Source organism: Struthio camelus, chromosome Z, assembly GCF_040807025.1.
Source record: "Struthio camelus isolate bStrCam1 chromosome Z, bStrCam1.hap1, whole genome shotgun sequence".
Taxonomy (NCBI): Eukaryota; Metazoa; Chordata; class Aves; order Struthioniformes; family Struthionidae; genus Struthio; species Struthio camelus.
The window spans coordinates 75,455,988-75,472,969 of record NC_090982.1 but is presented as its reverse complement, the minus strand read 5'-3'; the positions used below and the strand labels follow the sequence as shown (position 1 = coordinate 75,472,969).

Genomic DNA, 16,982 nt, shown 5'->3' with positions numbered 1-16,982 from the left:
TTTTCTACTTCAAAGCACCTTCTCATCTTGCTGCTTATGAACAGATTCTGAATGAAAAGGCCAGGCCTTCTTCCATTTTGTTATTCTACTAATTTGTTCGTTCTACAGCTTCATACATGTGAATCAAGTCAAAATGGTGATTTAAAAAAACAAACAAGAAACCCCCAATTTATCTGACTCTCTTCCTCCAATTCCTTGGCCATAAAATTTTAGTAGTCATCGCTTGTTTTCTTAGGGAAAATGGCATTCTCACTCTGTAAAGTCTGACCCATAAAAACTGCTTTTATGAGAATTGCTTCAATAATGGTTGTGTAATCTCTGTCCAGAACCTGATTATTAATCATTTGATCTTACTGCTTTACATACTTAATAGCTTGAAGGTGCTGGAATATTTCCAGACGGTCAAAGTGCCTGCAATACAACAGGCACATGTTCCACACTATGCAATCAAATAAACAGTGTTTATCATCCACCAGTTGCCTATGAGAACCCTGTGATAAATGCAGATTCAGTAATCCCAACTGTTTGCTAGCAAAATTCTGTTTATCTCAACAGAATTACATGCTAGCAAAGAACGTGGTCCAATGTTATTTCCTTTGTGATACACATACCTTTAAGCTTTACACTGTATCTCTTCAGTAATGACAGCACAGAATCACCTATGGTAAGGATGATATTTCGGGGCCTTAGGTTAACCTCATCGATCACACAATTATACCTAAACATGTTTACACATAAAAGTGTGCAATTTTCTTCTTGCCTGTGTAAATCAGCAGCTTGATAGAGAGCTACTGATGATACTTGCTAGATTTCATAAGGCTAGAACAAAACTCTTTCCCTTAAACTAACACATTCTCTTACTTTTGTGGAGGTATTCTATCCATATAGATTGAGCAGTAACTTGTCAAGACATTGTCAAGATCTAAAGTAATACTCAGTGCCATGTTTCAAATAGCACTATTAAACATTACTGCAAATAATCAAACAGAAAGATTCAGTGCCAAAATAGGCTTATCTATCTTAATTTGATATTTAAATGTAATTTGATATTTAAATGGCTCAGAACGGTACTGTCAGAGAAACCTTACCCAGCTTTTTCCCACGACAACTGCAATATTTAAACTGAAATTTCCAAAACCTCGACAGCATGGTCAATGGTCCTGTTAGCTGAAACTCAAAAAAATGAAAATGATTTGTAATTCAGTAACACTAACACAGAATAAGTGCAAGTGAGGACTAGACTGATTAAAAAAAAGGGGAGGGGGGCAAAAAAAGCACTCGAGGAGGTTAAAAACTTTAAAACTTCTAATACAAAAGATGTACCACAGAGTAAGGAGAGGCCATTATAATATGGGTTTTATACACTGTTTAAAAGAGTATAGAAGTATATTTCTTCAATGAAGAAATAAAGTGATGTAGAAAGAAGGGCAGCAGAAAAAAGCGTGATGGACGGTAAACAGGTCTTGCACAGAAGAAAATAGCAGAGAGAATTTAAGTTGGTACACTCTCTGAGTGGCCACACACACAAACCTACGGCCTTCAATATAAATTACATTAAAACTAGTTGAATAAGGAGGAAGAAATAAGGAATATACCATCAGAGGTTGGAAAAATCTGAATAAGTTTTGGTTAGGGTTTGAAATGAAATTTCGCACAGAAGTACAGCATTTAGGACTGTTTATTCATTTATTTATTTTTAGGAATTTTGCTATTTCATACATTAGAGTTTGAGCTGTAATCACATTTTTTCCCCAAACACTACTCCAGAAAGTTACAGTTACAGCACTAAATGTAAATAGGATGCATATGGAATACACACCACACGAGAATATCCAGAATATTAGGATAGATAAGCTTTCCAACAGTAGTATTGCATTATATAACATAAAGGATAATATCTACAGTACTTTTAAGAAATCCTTTACACATAAAAGGACAATGCATGCTAAAGAAGAAATTAAATACTGCAGAATTTTGCTCAGCCTCAATTATCTTTTTTACGCTTCAGTACCAAATAGGAAGTCAGAAATTGAGATAGCTCTTTCATGAAACTAGTGCAGAGGTGATTATGCAACATAATGCCAGTAAGACAGGTTTGGTATATCATTCTGACAAAGAGGATCACAGCAGCTTTCTCACCCGTGGAATTGTAATAAGATTAATTTGTGAAAAATTCATAGATGAACCACCATTAGAAGTTAGCATAAATTACTCAACGGAATGTGTAAAAGTTATTGCTAGTACACCTAAAACATCCCCTGACTCAGGACACTATGTAGCAAGTTGGTAAGGGAACTGTCAACAGATTTACAGACCAAAAAGAATTCTAAGGGAATTTCTATTAGGCATTACCCTTGCCTCTACTTTCTACTACATATATTTCTTTCTGACATAATTCATACTAGTTTGCCATGTATTTCACTGATGATGACCGAAGAGAGATTTAGTTTTGAATCAAAATGCTCATTTCCCAAGTTTTTTCTTACTTTTAAGTAACATTCATACCACTAAACTTGTTTCTTGCTGAAGTAAATTGAAATAAGCTTTTTATGTAAATTCTGTAAAAAAATTAATTGAACATCTCCATTATTTACTAACTACATCATTCATGCTTCTCTTATTTGTTCTGAATTTCCTGTAACATGTACCTTGTAAAACACGTGAGCTTTTTCTGCTTGTTAAATTTTCACACTATCCGTTTGTCTCATAAGCCACGGCTGAACAACACCTGCATACTTTGAACACTGTAAGGCATCCTGCCTAAAAATGAAAATGCAATAACAAAAATCTTTTCAGTAGGGAGGATACATCTTTATAAATGAAATACAAGCTGTGAAATAAAAATGCATTATCACATTCAGCTCAAAACTGAAGGAAAACAAATTAGCCATATTTGAAAGTGTCTGATGTATAATAAAGATGTAGGTAATAATAAATCACACCACAGAAAAAAAACAAACAGTCACAGCTACTGAAAACCTAAACCTCTGTAGGGACTACTGGTTAAGAAGCTGATACATTACATGGAGGACTGAAGTATCTAATCTTCCAAGTCAGTTGTAAATAGTAGCTTGTAAATACAGCATTTACAGGGACAATAGAAACAAATTCTCTAAATAGCAAGACAAGTCCATAAGGCAACCAATGTTAACTAAATCTATTTCACAAAAGGAAAAACTGAGCTGGAGACATCTTTAAGAAACAGCTATACTCACTCTGTACTGTTTGTACCAATCAGCTGATGGATGATAAATTAGAAAGGTGAATGTTTGAAGTTGTGTTTAATTATTCAAGTTTCAAAAATATTTATTCTTGTAATTGTATCACGAAGGCAAATAATATGATCCATTCAATGAATTACATTTTGTCCTGAATTCTAAAGGTAATGATTTTATTTTCATACAAATAAATAATTTCATGAGAAAGAACTACACTGCAGCAGTAAGAAAGGAATTGGTATTTTTGTTTATTAGCAGTTTGAAATCCTGACCTCCATGCTTGTGAAAGGCCTTTCAAAACTGTAGGACACTTTCTTAAAATATTTAAAGCATATACACGCATGTGCATGCACACCCACACATACTCATATAAATGATTACTCTCCTCTTATGAATCTTACAGTTTTTTGTAAGGTACGTAGTCAGCGGACAGGCAGATAGATCGATAGGGTTTGACTTCCCAAAGCGTCCTTGAATTTTCTCCCTGAGGTAGTCAGGGTTGGTTGCTACTGCTAAGATCCGTTCCCACTAGTACAAGGGCTTCTATGTAAACATATCAAGGCAAGGCAAACTAATTCCTGAGCTTTACATGCATGAAAATTATAATATGATCACATCTTGAAACAACTGAACCAAGATTCTTATGAATTTAACAGCTGTGCAGTTTAATTTTGTTTGCACGAATGCCTGGGTCTGTAAAAAAGTAATTGTAGTGCTGCAATATCACGTATTTGCTTTTGGTTGATGTTTGCCTTTTCCGGGCTTTCCACATCTGATTCTTCTCTCACCATGGAACAGAAACCGTTAAAGACATTCCTAAAAAGGACTGTTGAACAGACTTTCCCAAGGCAGTTAATCACAGGAAGTAGTTGCGTAATTCCAGAAACAGAATTATATGAATCTTAGGTTCCAAATATGATATTACACAGTAAATAATTAATTTTTATTGGTATATATAAGTGAGGGGAAGTTGGTGCAGAGTGAGCTGTAAAATCTGTTAAAATATTGGTACACTTATTTCTTGTTTGGAAATGAAAGCTTTTTTTCAACACTCCATCTGGCCCACTCAAGTAATACTAAGCATTAATCTGTAAGTGAAAATTTCAAACCAAAGTACAGAATTTGCTTGACTTAAAATAACTTAGTGAATAGTACATTGCACTTGCCTGTTACAGGCTTAGGGCCTTTGCTATGGCAAGTATGATAAGAAAGGAATTATACTCTCAAGGAAACCAAAAAAGTATACATAGAACTTAGACACCCCTCACTAAATGGAGGATAAGGACTATTCTGTTTCTATAAGATTCTTCAGATGTGTGCAAAATACATGGATTATGTGTCTGCAGCAGCTATGAACTTTAGGGAAAGAATTTTCTGCAGCCATCCAAAGGGAAACTGAGCAAAAGATGGAATAAGACAAAATTTTATTTACATGTTTTTTTTTTAAATCTAAAAATCTAATCTAATGCAGGAGGAAACTTGTCACATAAAACGTGATCCCTTCCATTTTAGAATGGAAATGTGAGAAGAAATTATGTTACGATGAGCAGCAAAAATTCCATTCAAGGTTATATGAAAGCTTTGAAACCTCTTCTGAGTATAACATCAAAAATGAATGAATTCTACACGGAAACTAGTTCTTGTAATATGTAGGAAAACACTTAATATCACTAACAATATACTCTTACATCTGCTGTTGAAATAGCTGATTTGGACAGCAGAGCCTAAGGATCTACATTCAGCATTATAAACAGAACTAACAGAACAGTGAGAAGTAACATAAGAGAAAGGACAGAACTACCTTTACTATCAGAATTTATCAGTGAGAAGAAGCAAGAGAGAGCGCGGTGTGACATATCATCTCTTTCCCGTCAGTGAAGATGGATCTGTCCAAGTACATACCTAAACAGAATATCACTACTTCAAATCACTACTCCCAGGGGAGTTTTCAGAAGAGACAGGAAGAAAATGGTGCATTGTGGATTTTGTTAATGATTCAGTCTATCCGACAAATGCTCTCAGTATGCTGCTAAAAAGGAACTTGTGATTGGTAATTATTTCTTTGGAAGCATTCTTTCTGCATAAAAGGATAAGCACACAGAGAAGTAGCTGATCCTAGGGGGTGCAAGCAGCTTCTGAAACCCAATGGCAGAAAGGGTGTGCCAGATTTGGAATACAAATTGGGTAAGATAAACCAGAACTTATACCACAGGTTCAGACTAAGGCACAATGTACAATGTGAACACAGGCATAACTAGGCAAATCTTCTGATACTTGATCAAGAGCTTCCCAAGATACAATCCTCTGTCTAACATTACTTTTCTAAAAGGTGGCATATTTACCAGCTGGTTTTGTACATACTTGAGGCTCCAACCATGATTTTACTTGTTTTCCATTTTAAATCTCATTCATGCAACACTTCTCGATGATAGAAGAGGACATCCACCATCCCTTTAGGGAAGGAATTTCAAAACTGTAATTTGCAAAAACACTAAATCGTCTAGATAGGCATACGGCAAACAGCCACACGGGTTACAAACCACTTGTACAAAAGGAACAGCTGAAGGGTTTTTTGGCCTACCACTTTCCACACGACTCAAATGGCCAGAAGGTGCACACTCTTGCCATTGAACCTAAGAAAGAACTGAGACAGTTTCTATTAGCACACGAGAAAATGGGAAGAAAAGAAAATGAGTAGAGCTGATATGGTGGAAAAATGTAAATATCACACATGATTCAGAATGTCCATAAAATATGCTGAAAACAAAATATGCATACGAATGGTGCTAGGAAAGGACAGGGTAGTCGATGAAAAATTAGAAGACACATCATATGTGAAGACTTCAGGATTATGAAGAAGAAAATAAATGGAAATATAGGGGTTAGAAAAATTCTGATTATGGAAGAGAATAAAAATTAGTGGATCAGAAAGAGCTGGACATAGGAATAAACAGCAGGACAGCTGCAGAAAATCAGAGGCAGAGTAGCACAGTATCTTAAATTCTTACGACTGGGATGAATATAGAACATTCTGTGTTGCTATATGATTTGAACTGATTAATTAGTAATTGTAAGGGAGTCCTTCCCTCTCCACACAAGTCCCCAACTGCTCTAACTCCTGCTGTTTCTTTAAAATGCTAATTTGTGCCCACATCTCATAATAAAGAATGAGCAGAGTATCTTGTAAGAAAATTTTGAATTAAGGACTGAAGCATGAACTGTTGGCTGCCTTATCTTCATCTTTCACTAGTGCCTCTGTTCATTCACTCTCTATTAATTTAAGCTTCCTTATGGAATTTCACTTATTTTAAGGCCAAATTCTTATTCCCATTAAAATCTTCTAGTCAGATTTCATGTAGTCAGGAGGGAAATTGTTTATGAATAACATAAAGAAATGCTTAAACAAAACTATATTTCAGTAGTTATTAAACACAAACACAACATTAGCTGTACCATTATGAACAACTCTGTTGTCCAAGAAGAAAAAATTACACATCTATTGGAATCAACCTAAGTACAAACTGATTCTGGCATAAGACCAGAGAAATTTGCCACTTGTGAAAAGAGAAGATAAATGGTATAGCAAAGAATGTTTACATGTATATATTCCTTATAAAATTAAATTATGTATATTAGTATTATAATACCATGAGTCATCATTCATTTACTATTAAAAGGAGCAACTGGGCTCTTTAGCCCATGGTCTCTCTTTTCTCTAGCTACATCAACATGAATTTTTCTTGACTATTTACATCATCGGTTTTACTCTAATTAGCTAACAACTGTGGATTAAAGCACGTTTGTGAAAGCCTAAGAACATTTCCAATATACAGTATGCTTGACCAATGTTCTCATTCAACATAATGAGAAAAAACTAATATCTAAGCCTTCAAGCACTGGCATTAGGTGCAAGGATTCTAGCCAAATTCCACATCACTTAGTTACGTTGTGGATACTTGCATTCCCTCTGCACTCCAAAACAGACACATTATTCTTCATTTTCTACCTTAGAAATAGAATTGAACAGAATTATCAGTGCACAATAGCTGTCCTATTTCTACAAGAAAAAGTAGTTGTATTTCAGTAGCAGCCAAAAGGATCCTAGTTACATTACAAGCATTCTTTAATAATGCTAGACAAAAGCTATAGTGAAGAGATAAGACAAATGGTGCCCACTTAATGAGCACTTATGGAATGATGAAGATGAAATATTAAACGAGGAGGCCTTATGACTCATTTACCAAACACTATTGAAAATACATCAGGCCATTGTATATAAATAATACATCCATAAAATGATAAAGGCACAATTTATAATTGGCTGGAAAATTCTGGTTTCAGTAACTCAATTTCTGTCTCACAGAAACACTACGCCAGAGACTAAATTCAAAAATGCACTAAAATAACCCATCTGAAGCTCCCCCTCTTTTACAACAGACCATAGAGAATTAGAAAAAATAATTCAACAACTTTCATCCACCTACAGCAACTGCATGTCCATTTTGTGCTTGTAAGGGAAATGATTACAAGGAAAAAGCGTGCGTGATTTAAGGTCTGATCATATTAAACTGTGACACTAATACATGTATGTGGATGTCGACAGTTAGCAGGAGTGATTAGAAACATCCTTTTCCAATGTTGTGCATACTGCTTTTGAAGGTAAACAAATGGTGAGTCAGAATCTTGAGGTTCCATTCAAGCTTTGGAACAAAGATGATTTCTGTCCCCTTGATCCCTTCTGGTCTATCCCTCTTCTATAACCCTCCTCTTCTTTGCTAGCTGTCTGTGCTAGCTGCATTCCTTTATGAATATTTACTGAAATTCCAGCCTCTAATTTTCAATCTTTAAGCCCAGGCCTACTGCTTTTCCCACCTACTTCTAGCCTCCCATTCTGAGATCATATTCTACCTCCCAGAATTCTCCCCTTTCTGATGGAATAAGTTTACCAAACAGATATTAAAGGAAAATTTGCCATTAAAACAGAGAAAAAACTATTAAGCTCAATGAGATGCTCAAAAATGGATGCATCAGTTCAGTGGTCTTCAACATAAAAATGCCCTTAATTCTCCATTCCTTTGTGATGCTCTCTTTTATAGACTTGCTGAAGCCTATACCTACATGCTAATCTCTAATTTCCCTAGTAATTTACTGTGTCCTTAAGACACATCCTCATTATTCAGACCAGTTTTAATAACCTTTCCGGTTTCTTTTCTTTTGCTTATGTGAATTTTCATTCTGCTAGGCAGTTTGGTTCTTTACTTCCATCGTTTACATTCCGTTGCTTTTTACTATTTTGATACTTTATATAGAAAGTGTTCCTTTGCTCTTGAAACGGTTCAGTAAAATTTCCTACCCTGAAGCCTCAGAAGCTCTTCAAAGACTTTCAGTAATGTCAGTGCTTGTATACACTTAAAAAAAAAAAAAAAAAAAAGAAAAAAAACCCTGCTTTAGTAAGTCTCAACGCTTGCAAACCAATCCAAACAGCAGCAATATTTCAAACCTTATTCAATAGTAACAGGCCACTATCCACTATAGACAATTCCTAACAAACATGTGACAGTAGAGACACTGAATATCTGGTTTGAAGCTGACAAATTCTTTAGACCTCTGCAAAATAAGGTTTAGATGCCTAAATGCAGTGGTGGTCTAACCTGGCTAAACTGAACCATACTGTCTTAGAGGCAACAAGTGAGTTATGGTTCTGTGGGACTGGTTAAATTATCTTCTTCCTTACGTGTTATCAGCTTGGAAAATAAACAGAACATCAGCCAGCCCTAATAACAGATTTGCTCCTCATATGGGAAGCATTTTGCCCTGTTTTACCTTTATAGACTCAGAACTTCTCTGCTGTTCCCTTGCCTTAATCTTTCCCAGTAGTCTGCTGAGCTTTATTTGAAATGCATCTACATATAGATAATTCACTTTGCAGTACAGAAAAAAAATGCACCCAGCTGCAATATTTTTCCTGAACACTGGGTACCTGGAATTTTCTAGACTCTCATACAGTCTCATCAGTTTTTGAACAGACATGACACATTTGTTTAAAACAGAGAGAGGTTACTTAGCAGTAACTGCAGTTCTTTGACACATGTTGTGTACAGGCACATTAGTATTGCAAGTGTTTGTTCTACAAGCGCTTAAAGTGAGGACTTTCTTGTAGTACTTGCAGGGTACAGTCACATCAGTTAACGCGCACCCTTAACTGGGTACAAAAAGTCCTCGAGTCACAACCACAGGTGGCCAAGAGAATATTCTGGGAGGAGCAGCTCCAACGTTTTAGAGTCTTGAACCTTTAAAGGATTTTGATTGCCTTTTTGTGAAAAAGGCCTAAGTTTACAGATAGCTCTAAAACCTGGGTCCTTGCCCTTTTATTCTTTGTGCATACTACTGTTATGTCCATGGGATTCCAAACTAATATCCACAAAAACTGTAGGCTTGACTATGTCATAGGCTCTTCTTTGTGTTTCATACATGCAGTTTATGTCAGGGGGCTAAAAGGCATTGAAACATAATAGATAATCCATGGCACCTGAATTCTGTCTGCGTTCAGCAGGTTACTGTTTGATGTCTTCTGTTCCTTCAACCAATATAAATACAACCTATTGACTTTCTTTCCTCTCTCAAATCAAGTCCAAAGGACGAGGCAGGAAGATAATAATAAATACAATTTTTGGTGAAAAAGTCAGATGCATTCTAAAGTCCAGTGTTAGTGTCTAAAAGTTACATTATCCAACATATAATCTCCCCTGGGAAATCAGTTTGGAATTTCCATGACTCTCCCACTGGCATCCTTAGCAGTGAAATAAGAAAGGAACAGAACACAGAATGGATAATCATCTTATTAAAAAAAAGTTAGTGTTTGCAGGAAGGGCTGAATTAGGAGAACAGTTACCTTACTTCTTGTCTGCAAGTATCTTCTTTAAAATACTCTGAGGACTCAGCTTTCACAGCACAGAACACAGACATCTTTCCTAAGTTCTTAAATTTGGAGGAAAAAAAAAGAAATAAAAACAGGTTACTACACTATTCTGTCACTAGTCAGAACTGCATAGAACTACATTAACTTGTTAAGAGCTAAGAGATCCTTAAGTGAAAAAGCAAATCACTACTGAATTTAAAACCACATCTCTGACAATTCATGCTCATCTAACCAAGATTTTATTACCCGCATCTCAGCACATAGAACAATCAGTGTTATTTTAAAATAAAATTAACTGTACTAAGTATTTTTCCACTCTTGAACTAACTTTCTGTTACTTGAGTGATTCTTATGCCACTAGTTCTACAATGGCCCTTTTGATACAAATGACTCTTGAGTTATACATTTACTCTTACAAAACTCAGCAATTTATTCGGATTTAAAGCACACCCTCCATGAAGGCACAGCAACTTATTTTGAAGACTTTTAGGGATAGAGAATCTAAAATAGTCAAGCTGTTTGTGTCAACTGTTAACCATTGTCACTTCTGAAAATTACAATTAGTTTATCGCCTGCCTGTGTATTGGAAAGGTACCTGAAAATTAATTAAATCATCTTTAGATCTTTTCTGGAAAAAGAGACTGACAAACTTAGATTTCCATGATATACAGCATATTTTCCAGATGTAATTATTTTCTGTGTAGTCTACATTTTGGTAGCACACTTTTCAAAATGGGAACACCAAAATTATGCACACTATTTCAAATGATTCATGCCAATGCCACATACAACACAACCACTTTCTTTTCCTAACTGTACGTATACACACACACACACAGACTCTGCTGAAATCACTTCCTACGAAACCCAGGGGGGAGGAGGTGGATCATCACTGCTTCACGTTTCATTCAGTAGCAGGACCCACTGGTTCCTACCTCAAAGCTCCTTCCCTCCAACCATACCGTTACGTGTTTATGCAACTAAACGTACACGAAGCTAAAGAAGTACAGAAGACGAAGACGACCTAGTAAAAACAAAAGCAAAGAAAAAACAAAAGTCAATCGATGCTTACTTCAGACCAAGCTCAGACCCCCGAGCTGGCTTATCACACGACACAAGCTGCTACACAGGCACAAGAACACCCCTGAGTCTTCTTACGCGTACACCACTGCTGAAAAACTTACTAGTAAGTGTGTAACGTCCATTTTAACTGAAGAGAGCTTTCTGCAGCAGCTTTTGCTCTCCCTCCCCTTCATACTGTGCCAACCCCGTGATTTTTGCTGTTGTATGGACCGATGCAGAATTGCTCCGGATTAATCTCCCCTTGTGCTTTATCCTGCCGGATTATTGTCCAGCCTCTATCGTTTCCTGCTCTAGCGCATCCACGCCAGCCTTACAGCGAGTTCAGCAACGAGCAGGGCACGGCTGCGATGGGGTAGTAGTGACTTAAACACTTTTTAAACAAGCAGCTAGACACGCGGGGAGGGCAGGCACGGAGAAGGCAGCGGCTGCACCACCAGCCGAAGCCGACAAAAACCGGCAGAAGAACACCTCTCAGGACGTTAAACGAGCGGGGCCGACAACCACCTGTGACTAGAAGGCTCCCGCTGCCGCCACAGCTACAACTCCGCTGTGCCCAGCCCTTCCCGCCTCAGCCCCGGGGAGCCCCCGACGCGCTCAACGCCAAACCGCCCCCTCGCCGAGGCGGATCCGCGCCGCCCCAACGGCTGCGGCCGCGCAGGAAGCCGGGCGGGCACGCGCACCGCAGCGCGCTCACCTTGCTTCGCCTCTCCCCGCCCCGGCCACACCCGCGATCCCGCCCCTTCCAGGGCGCATGCGCCAGCTGCCGGGAGGCTGACAGCGGTAGTGGGCGGGGACGCGCTCTGGCTCACCCCGCGCATGCGCGCGACCGGTCGTCGTGGCAACGGGACGCGGTGCCAGGCGCTCGCGAGGGCCGGGTGGGCCGTTGGCCGCCGCCGCCGCCGCCACCACCACCACCACCACCACCGCCGCCGCCCTCCCACCTTCACCCCCGTCATGTCGGAGATTTTGTGCGAGTGGCTGAACGAGGTGGTGAAGCTCTCCCGGAGCGTGGGTGCGTGGGGGCCCCGCCGCGCCGGGAGCGGGGCGCGGGAGGGCGCAGCGGGCTCGCCTTTCAGCCCGGGGTGGGAAGGCGGGGGCTGCCGCCGGCTCGGGCCACCATCCCGCCGCGGGGGGCTCGGGGCTAATTCCGGCTGGTCTGCAAATGAACTCGCCCGTTTTCTCGCGTCTAGATAGATTTTTCATCTTCAAGTTCAAGATAGTGATTTTCGAGGTGAAGATGGTGATAATTTTCCTCTGGGCGCAAGTGGGCTCAGGAGACGTGAGGAGCTCGGCCTTCACCTGCTAATAAGAGTCCCAGAGAATAAAAATATTTGAGTATGTTTGCAAAGCAGTGCTTTGTTTTGAATGGCAAGCCTAGTTTTGGCTTTGGAGAAGCATTCTTTCATCAAGGAGGGAGTAGCACTTTAGATCTCCTGTGTTTGTTTTGCTTATCTGCATTTTTACAGAAGATTTAGTAATTATGAAATATAGTTGTTCCCACTGTCTTAATGACAATTGTGGTGGTGTTTACTTTATAACACTGAAGGTGAAAATTAAATGACTAACTAAACCTCAGGTCGCAAAATAAGTACACTTAAAGCAAATTTCTTTGCAACTTGAAAACTCATTTCCATTATATTCGCATTCTAAAATTATTTTAAAGTATTTAGCAAAGTTTAGACTTAATTTACAAATGTCATTATAAAAATAATAATGAGTTGTATTAAGATTAATGTATGAATTCTATTAATTATCTTTTTTTTAAAAAAAATCCAAAACCAACTTAGTTCCAGGATCATTATCAGAAGAATTTTCTACTGGCTACCTCCTAGGAGAACTTCTGCATAAGTATGAGCTTCAGGATGACTTTAATCAATTTTCACAGAGCAGGTTAGTGTACATGGATAAGAAGTCTCTTACAGAAATCGGACAAAACGTTTATCGTTCAGTTAGGATTTGTTAATGCAGAGTAGGAAAGGCATCTACAGTTTTTCATGATTTGATGCAGTTACCAAAAGTCAAGTTAGTTGTTTTAAGTGCACTGATTAGCTTCGTGTTTCCAGAGGGTTTGATCATACGATTTCCAGAAAATTACACATTTTGATTGTAGCTAAGAAGACAGCAGCATGCTAGACCAAAGCCCAACAAGCCCTTCAGGATGTCTGCAAGACTGGAGATATTGTCACTGCCCCAATGAGGTACATGGAATGCTGAGGTCTAGTGGGGTGGTGACCATTGCGGCATCTCTAAAATGAAATTGGTGGCAATGCATTGTGAGGCTCTGTATAGGAAGACTATATAAGAATTTTGTAAGTTTACAAATAAAGCTGGTATATCCACAGTGAAGGGGGAAAAACCTGGAGAACTGAAAAATCCTCTACTGATCTGATGACATTGGTACGTTCATGACGCACTTCGCAGCGTTCCCTGACTTATACTCCATTTTGGCAAAAGATAGTCCTTGGTGCACAATATATATCAAGCGTGCCAGGCTGTATGGCCTCTTTTTGATGTTCTCTGCACTTCTCATCTTGTATTTAAACTCCTTCATATCCAAGCCCACCCAGCTTGTAGGAGCTTGAGTACAGCTAATAGAAGCAGCCAACAGACACAGCAGTTTGCACGGTAGTTTCTGGGCTTTACTTCTAGACCTTCTAGATCTCTTGGGAACTTCTGGGATCATTGGTGGACTTCTGGGAACTCTGAGCAAATTCAGAGTTTCTGCTGCTGCTGGGAAAGGATAGCTTTAGGAGGTTTTTACCTCTAACATGCTGTAGCAACTTCTGATGATCTCTGTCAGCTATTCCTGATAAGAAGGCGCTTTGAGCTTTTGTTTCCAGCTGAATCCTGATTAGGTAAGGTCAAGCATCCTTTCAGCAGGTGCAAGGAGAGGCCTATATAACTGTTGGGCCTAGAGTGCATGTTGCTCTGCTTTGCTGGGGCAGAAGAGGATGTTTCTAGCAGTTATGAAACTTATTTCTTTTCTTTCATCCCGCTACGTCTCCAGAGAGCGCTGCAAGGGAGAATCTGCTGGCTTGTTGTTAGGGATGCTGTATTTGTTGTTGATTGTGATCATTTGTTTTTCCTCAGCTCTCTTTCTGCCCCTTCTTCTTGGAAAGTGGGGAGGCTATTGAAAATGTTTTTAGGGAATCTCAGTGAAATCAAAAAGGACAGTGATTAGTGGCAGATGCTTGTGGAAGAATATGTATATAGCGATGCTTCCAAGAGTGCCTTCTCTCCTTCTGGCTATGTACTTCTAAGCCAAAGTTAATATTTTCATATTTAATAGTCCTATTTTTAATTCCAGAACACTGTACTATCTACCATGTATAGTAACCTGCAGAAAAATCTTGTCTCAAGATAATTGAGTCATATGAAATATTATTTTTTTATGCTTTGAATCTGCCACATGATAGTTTGAGTTGATAACCCCTTGCTCTTATGTTATGAGGAACAGCTGAATAACACTTTGCTGTTCATTGTTTCTGTGTCATTCATGATTTATTAAAATTTTCTTGTATCCCTCCTCAAATATCTGAAATACATTTGGACTGTGCATTTGGGAAGGCATAAGGCATTGTTTCTCTTACGGAGGATGTTCTGTGCTTTTCATCATTCCTTGTTGCTTTTCTTCTGGGGGCAGGGAGGGGAGGGTTTTTCTCTTAGACTGCATCTTGTTATGGTGAGAGAGACAGACAGACAGATAGGATATGCTGTTCTTTACTATGCTACACTATGAATTCATAAAGGCATGGTGATGTCTTCTGTTTTCTCAATTATTTCCTTTAGTAATTACTGGTATTGTTTGATCTTTTGGCCACTATTGAGAATTGAGGCAATGTTTCCTCAACTCCAGTATCTTGTTCCTGAATATTAAAAGCAGTTATTGCTGTGTAATAGTCACTATATGGTGTTTTTGGAGTTATTCCTGGAAGAACCTGTGCTTGTCTAATCTTACTTAATGTCTATAAAATAATACTTTAAAATTTGTGATGTGCTATTAAGGAAAAGTATATTATACATGGATCATTTGGTAAACTGATGTCTCTTTAATGTTGCCCAGGGCAAGATCATACCTCTTGGAGTGAGGGGGTAAAATGTAGATTTTCTTTATAGAAAGGGCAGCTGTAATCTGGAAGGCACTAACTGAAAAGGAAGAGGGGATATCCTGAACAGCCGGTCAAGCTCTACCTAAGCATATTAGCTGCTTATGTTTCACAGTCCTTGGACGCATAAACAAGGGAATAATAATCGAGGAAGTGATATTACCTTTTTAAAAAGATTGTTACTAGAAAACTTATTCCTGTTCCACTGTCCATATTTGAAAAATGAAATATTGGTGTTTTGTCTAAACTCTGAGAATGATCTTGAAATGAGATTTAGAACATTATGAGGCAGGTTCAATAAACTCAATCTGATTTGATTGCAGAATAAAAAGTTAAGAGGTGATATCATCACAGCTTCTAAATCTGTGCAAGATGATTTCTGACAACAGGGATCACCTTAAACTTGAATCAAAGGCTGAAAAAATGTTGTGTAAAATGATGTAAGCTGCATTTAAGTAAAATGTAAAAATAAGGCTTGGACTGTTACAGTGAGAATAATGAGCTACTAGAATGTTTCATCTAGGAGTAAAGTGAGTTCTGAGTTACAAGATCTTAAGTTAAAATTGGGCATTTTTTTAGAATTATGCTATAGCTCAGATGATTTCAAAGCTTGTTCATTCCTGTAAAGAAACTATTGTGAAGTCAGATGTTAGAGTATATATGGAAAGCATGATGTTCTGACTCAGCCAGAAGTTATGGATTTGTTGGATGAAATGTAATAATGTGTTAATCATAACGTAAGAATAACTTATTCTTTTGGGGCCTATATATCTACTGACCTAGAGTATTTCCACAGAAAAATCCACATATCAAGTGAAGCATTAATTTACATTGACTATTTCAGTTTTGAATCATAGCCTGCTTTGTTGTCAACATCTACTATGACTGAATTTCTTTTTATTGGGGGGAAAAAATATGATGAGGTTTTGTGAGGGTTAGTATGCTAGATAGTCTCTTTTTAAAATTTCCTATATTTTGGCTGATAAGAGCTCAGTTGGGTTGATTCAGAAACTTTGGTCTGATTCATATTTTTAGTGGATGGTATACTCTTACTTTTAGCTGTATTTGGAGGCTACCTTTTGCTATCAGATGCACTGTTTGTGTGTATGCATCAAGATATATAATATATAATCCAATCTGACCTCTTTTTTTTCTTAAAAGTTTGTCTTAGTAGACAAACCAGTTACATGTACTACTGTATACAACTGAAGTCAAAGGGTGTATCACATCACTTGAAGAAAATCCCTCCCCCCATCACCACTTGTCTTGTTGTGAGATGAATGTCTTGACCATGCTTCTTGCAGAAAATTGGGCTTGAATATGTTTGTTTTGTTTTTTAATCATATAGGGTTGCAAATGCAAAACTTAACAATTTTTCTCGCCTGGAGCCGACACTTCAACTCCTTGGTGTACAATTTAATGAGAATGTGGCCCAAGACATCATGACAGGGCAGCATGGGGCTGCAACAAAGCTTTTATATCAATTGTATATTGCTTTAGAAAAAAAGAGGAAGGCAAAGCTCACTGGAGTAGCCATGGAAGCTATGAGACCTGCAGCACCTGCAAAGCTCAAGTCTATTGAAAGTGTTTTATATAGAGAGGTAATGAAGTGTTTCTATTTTATGTAAATATATATATATAGAAAGAAAGGTGTCT

General features: G+C 38.1%; 2 protein-coding genes across 3 annotated transcripts in view; one reads left to right on the top strand and one right to left on the bottom strand.

The window, feature by feature from the left end:
* Nucleotides 1-11,953, bottom strand: part of LOC104147781 (prolactin receptor) — a 148,394-nt gene extending 136,441 nt beyond the window's left edge. The window contains exons 1-3 of one of the 2 annotated variants that reach the window (XM_068929082.1): nucleotides 11,915-11,953; nucleotides 11,073-11,161; nucleotides 10,111-10,196 (exon numbers count right to left, since the gene is read on the bottom strand). The gene's annotated coding sequence lies outside the window, so the exon portion shown is untranslated. The remainder of the gene's footprint in view (nucleotides 1-10,110; nucleotides 10,197-11,072; nucleotides 11,162-11,914) is intronic. The other variant, XM_068929083.1, reaches the window with a different exon arrangement.
* Nucleotides 11,954-12,162: 209 nt separating this feature from the next.
* LOC104147824 (sperm flagellar protein 2) overlaps nucleotides 12,163-16,982 on the top strand; it is a 62,036-nt gene continuing 57,216 nt past the window's right edge. Inside the window, exons 1-3 of the mRNA XM_068928566.1 lie at nucleotides 12,163-12,232; nucleotides 13,008-13,110; nucleotides 16,675-16,927. Coding sequence (XP_068784667.1) covers nucleotides 12,175-12,232; nucleotides 13,008-13,110; nucleotides 16,675-16,927 — 414 coding nt within the window. The 5' untranslated portion in view covers nucleotides 12,163-12,174. The remainder of the gene's footprint in view (nucleotides 12,233-13,007; nucleotides 13,111-16,674; nucleotides 16,928-16,982) is intronic.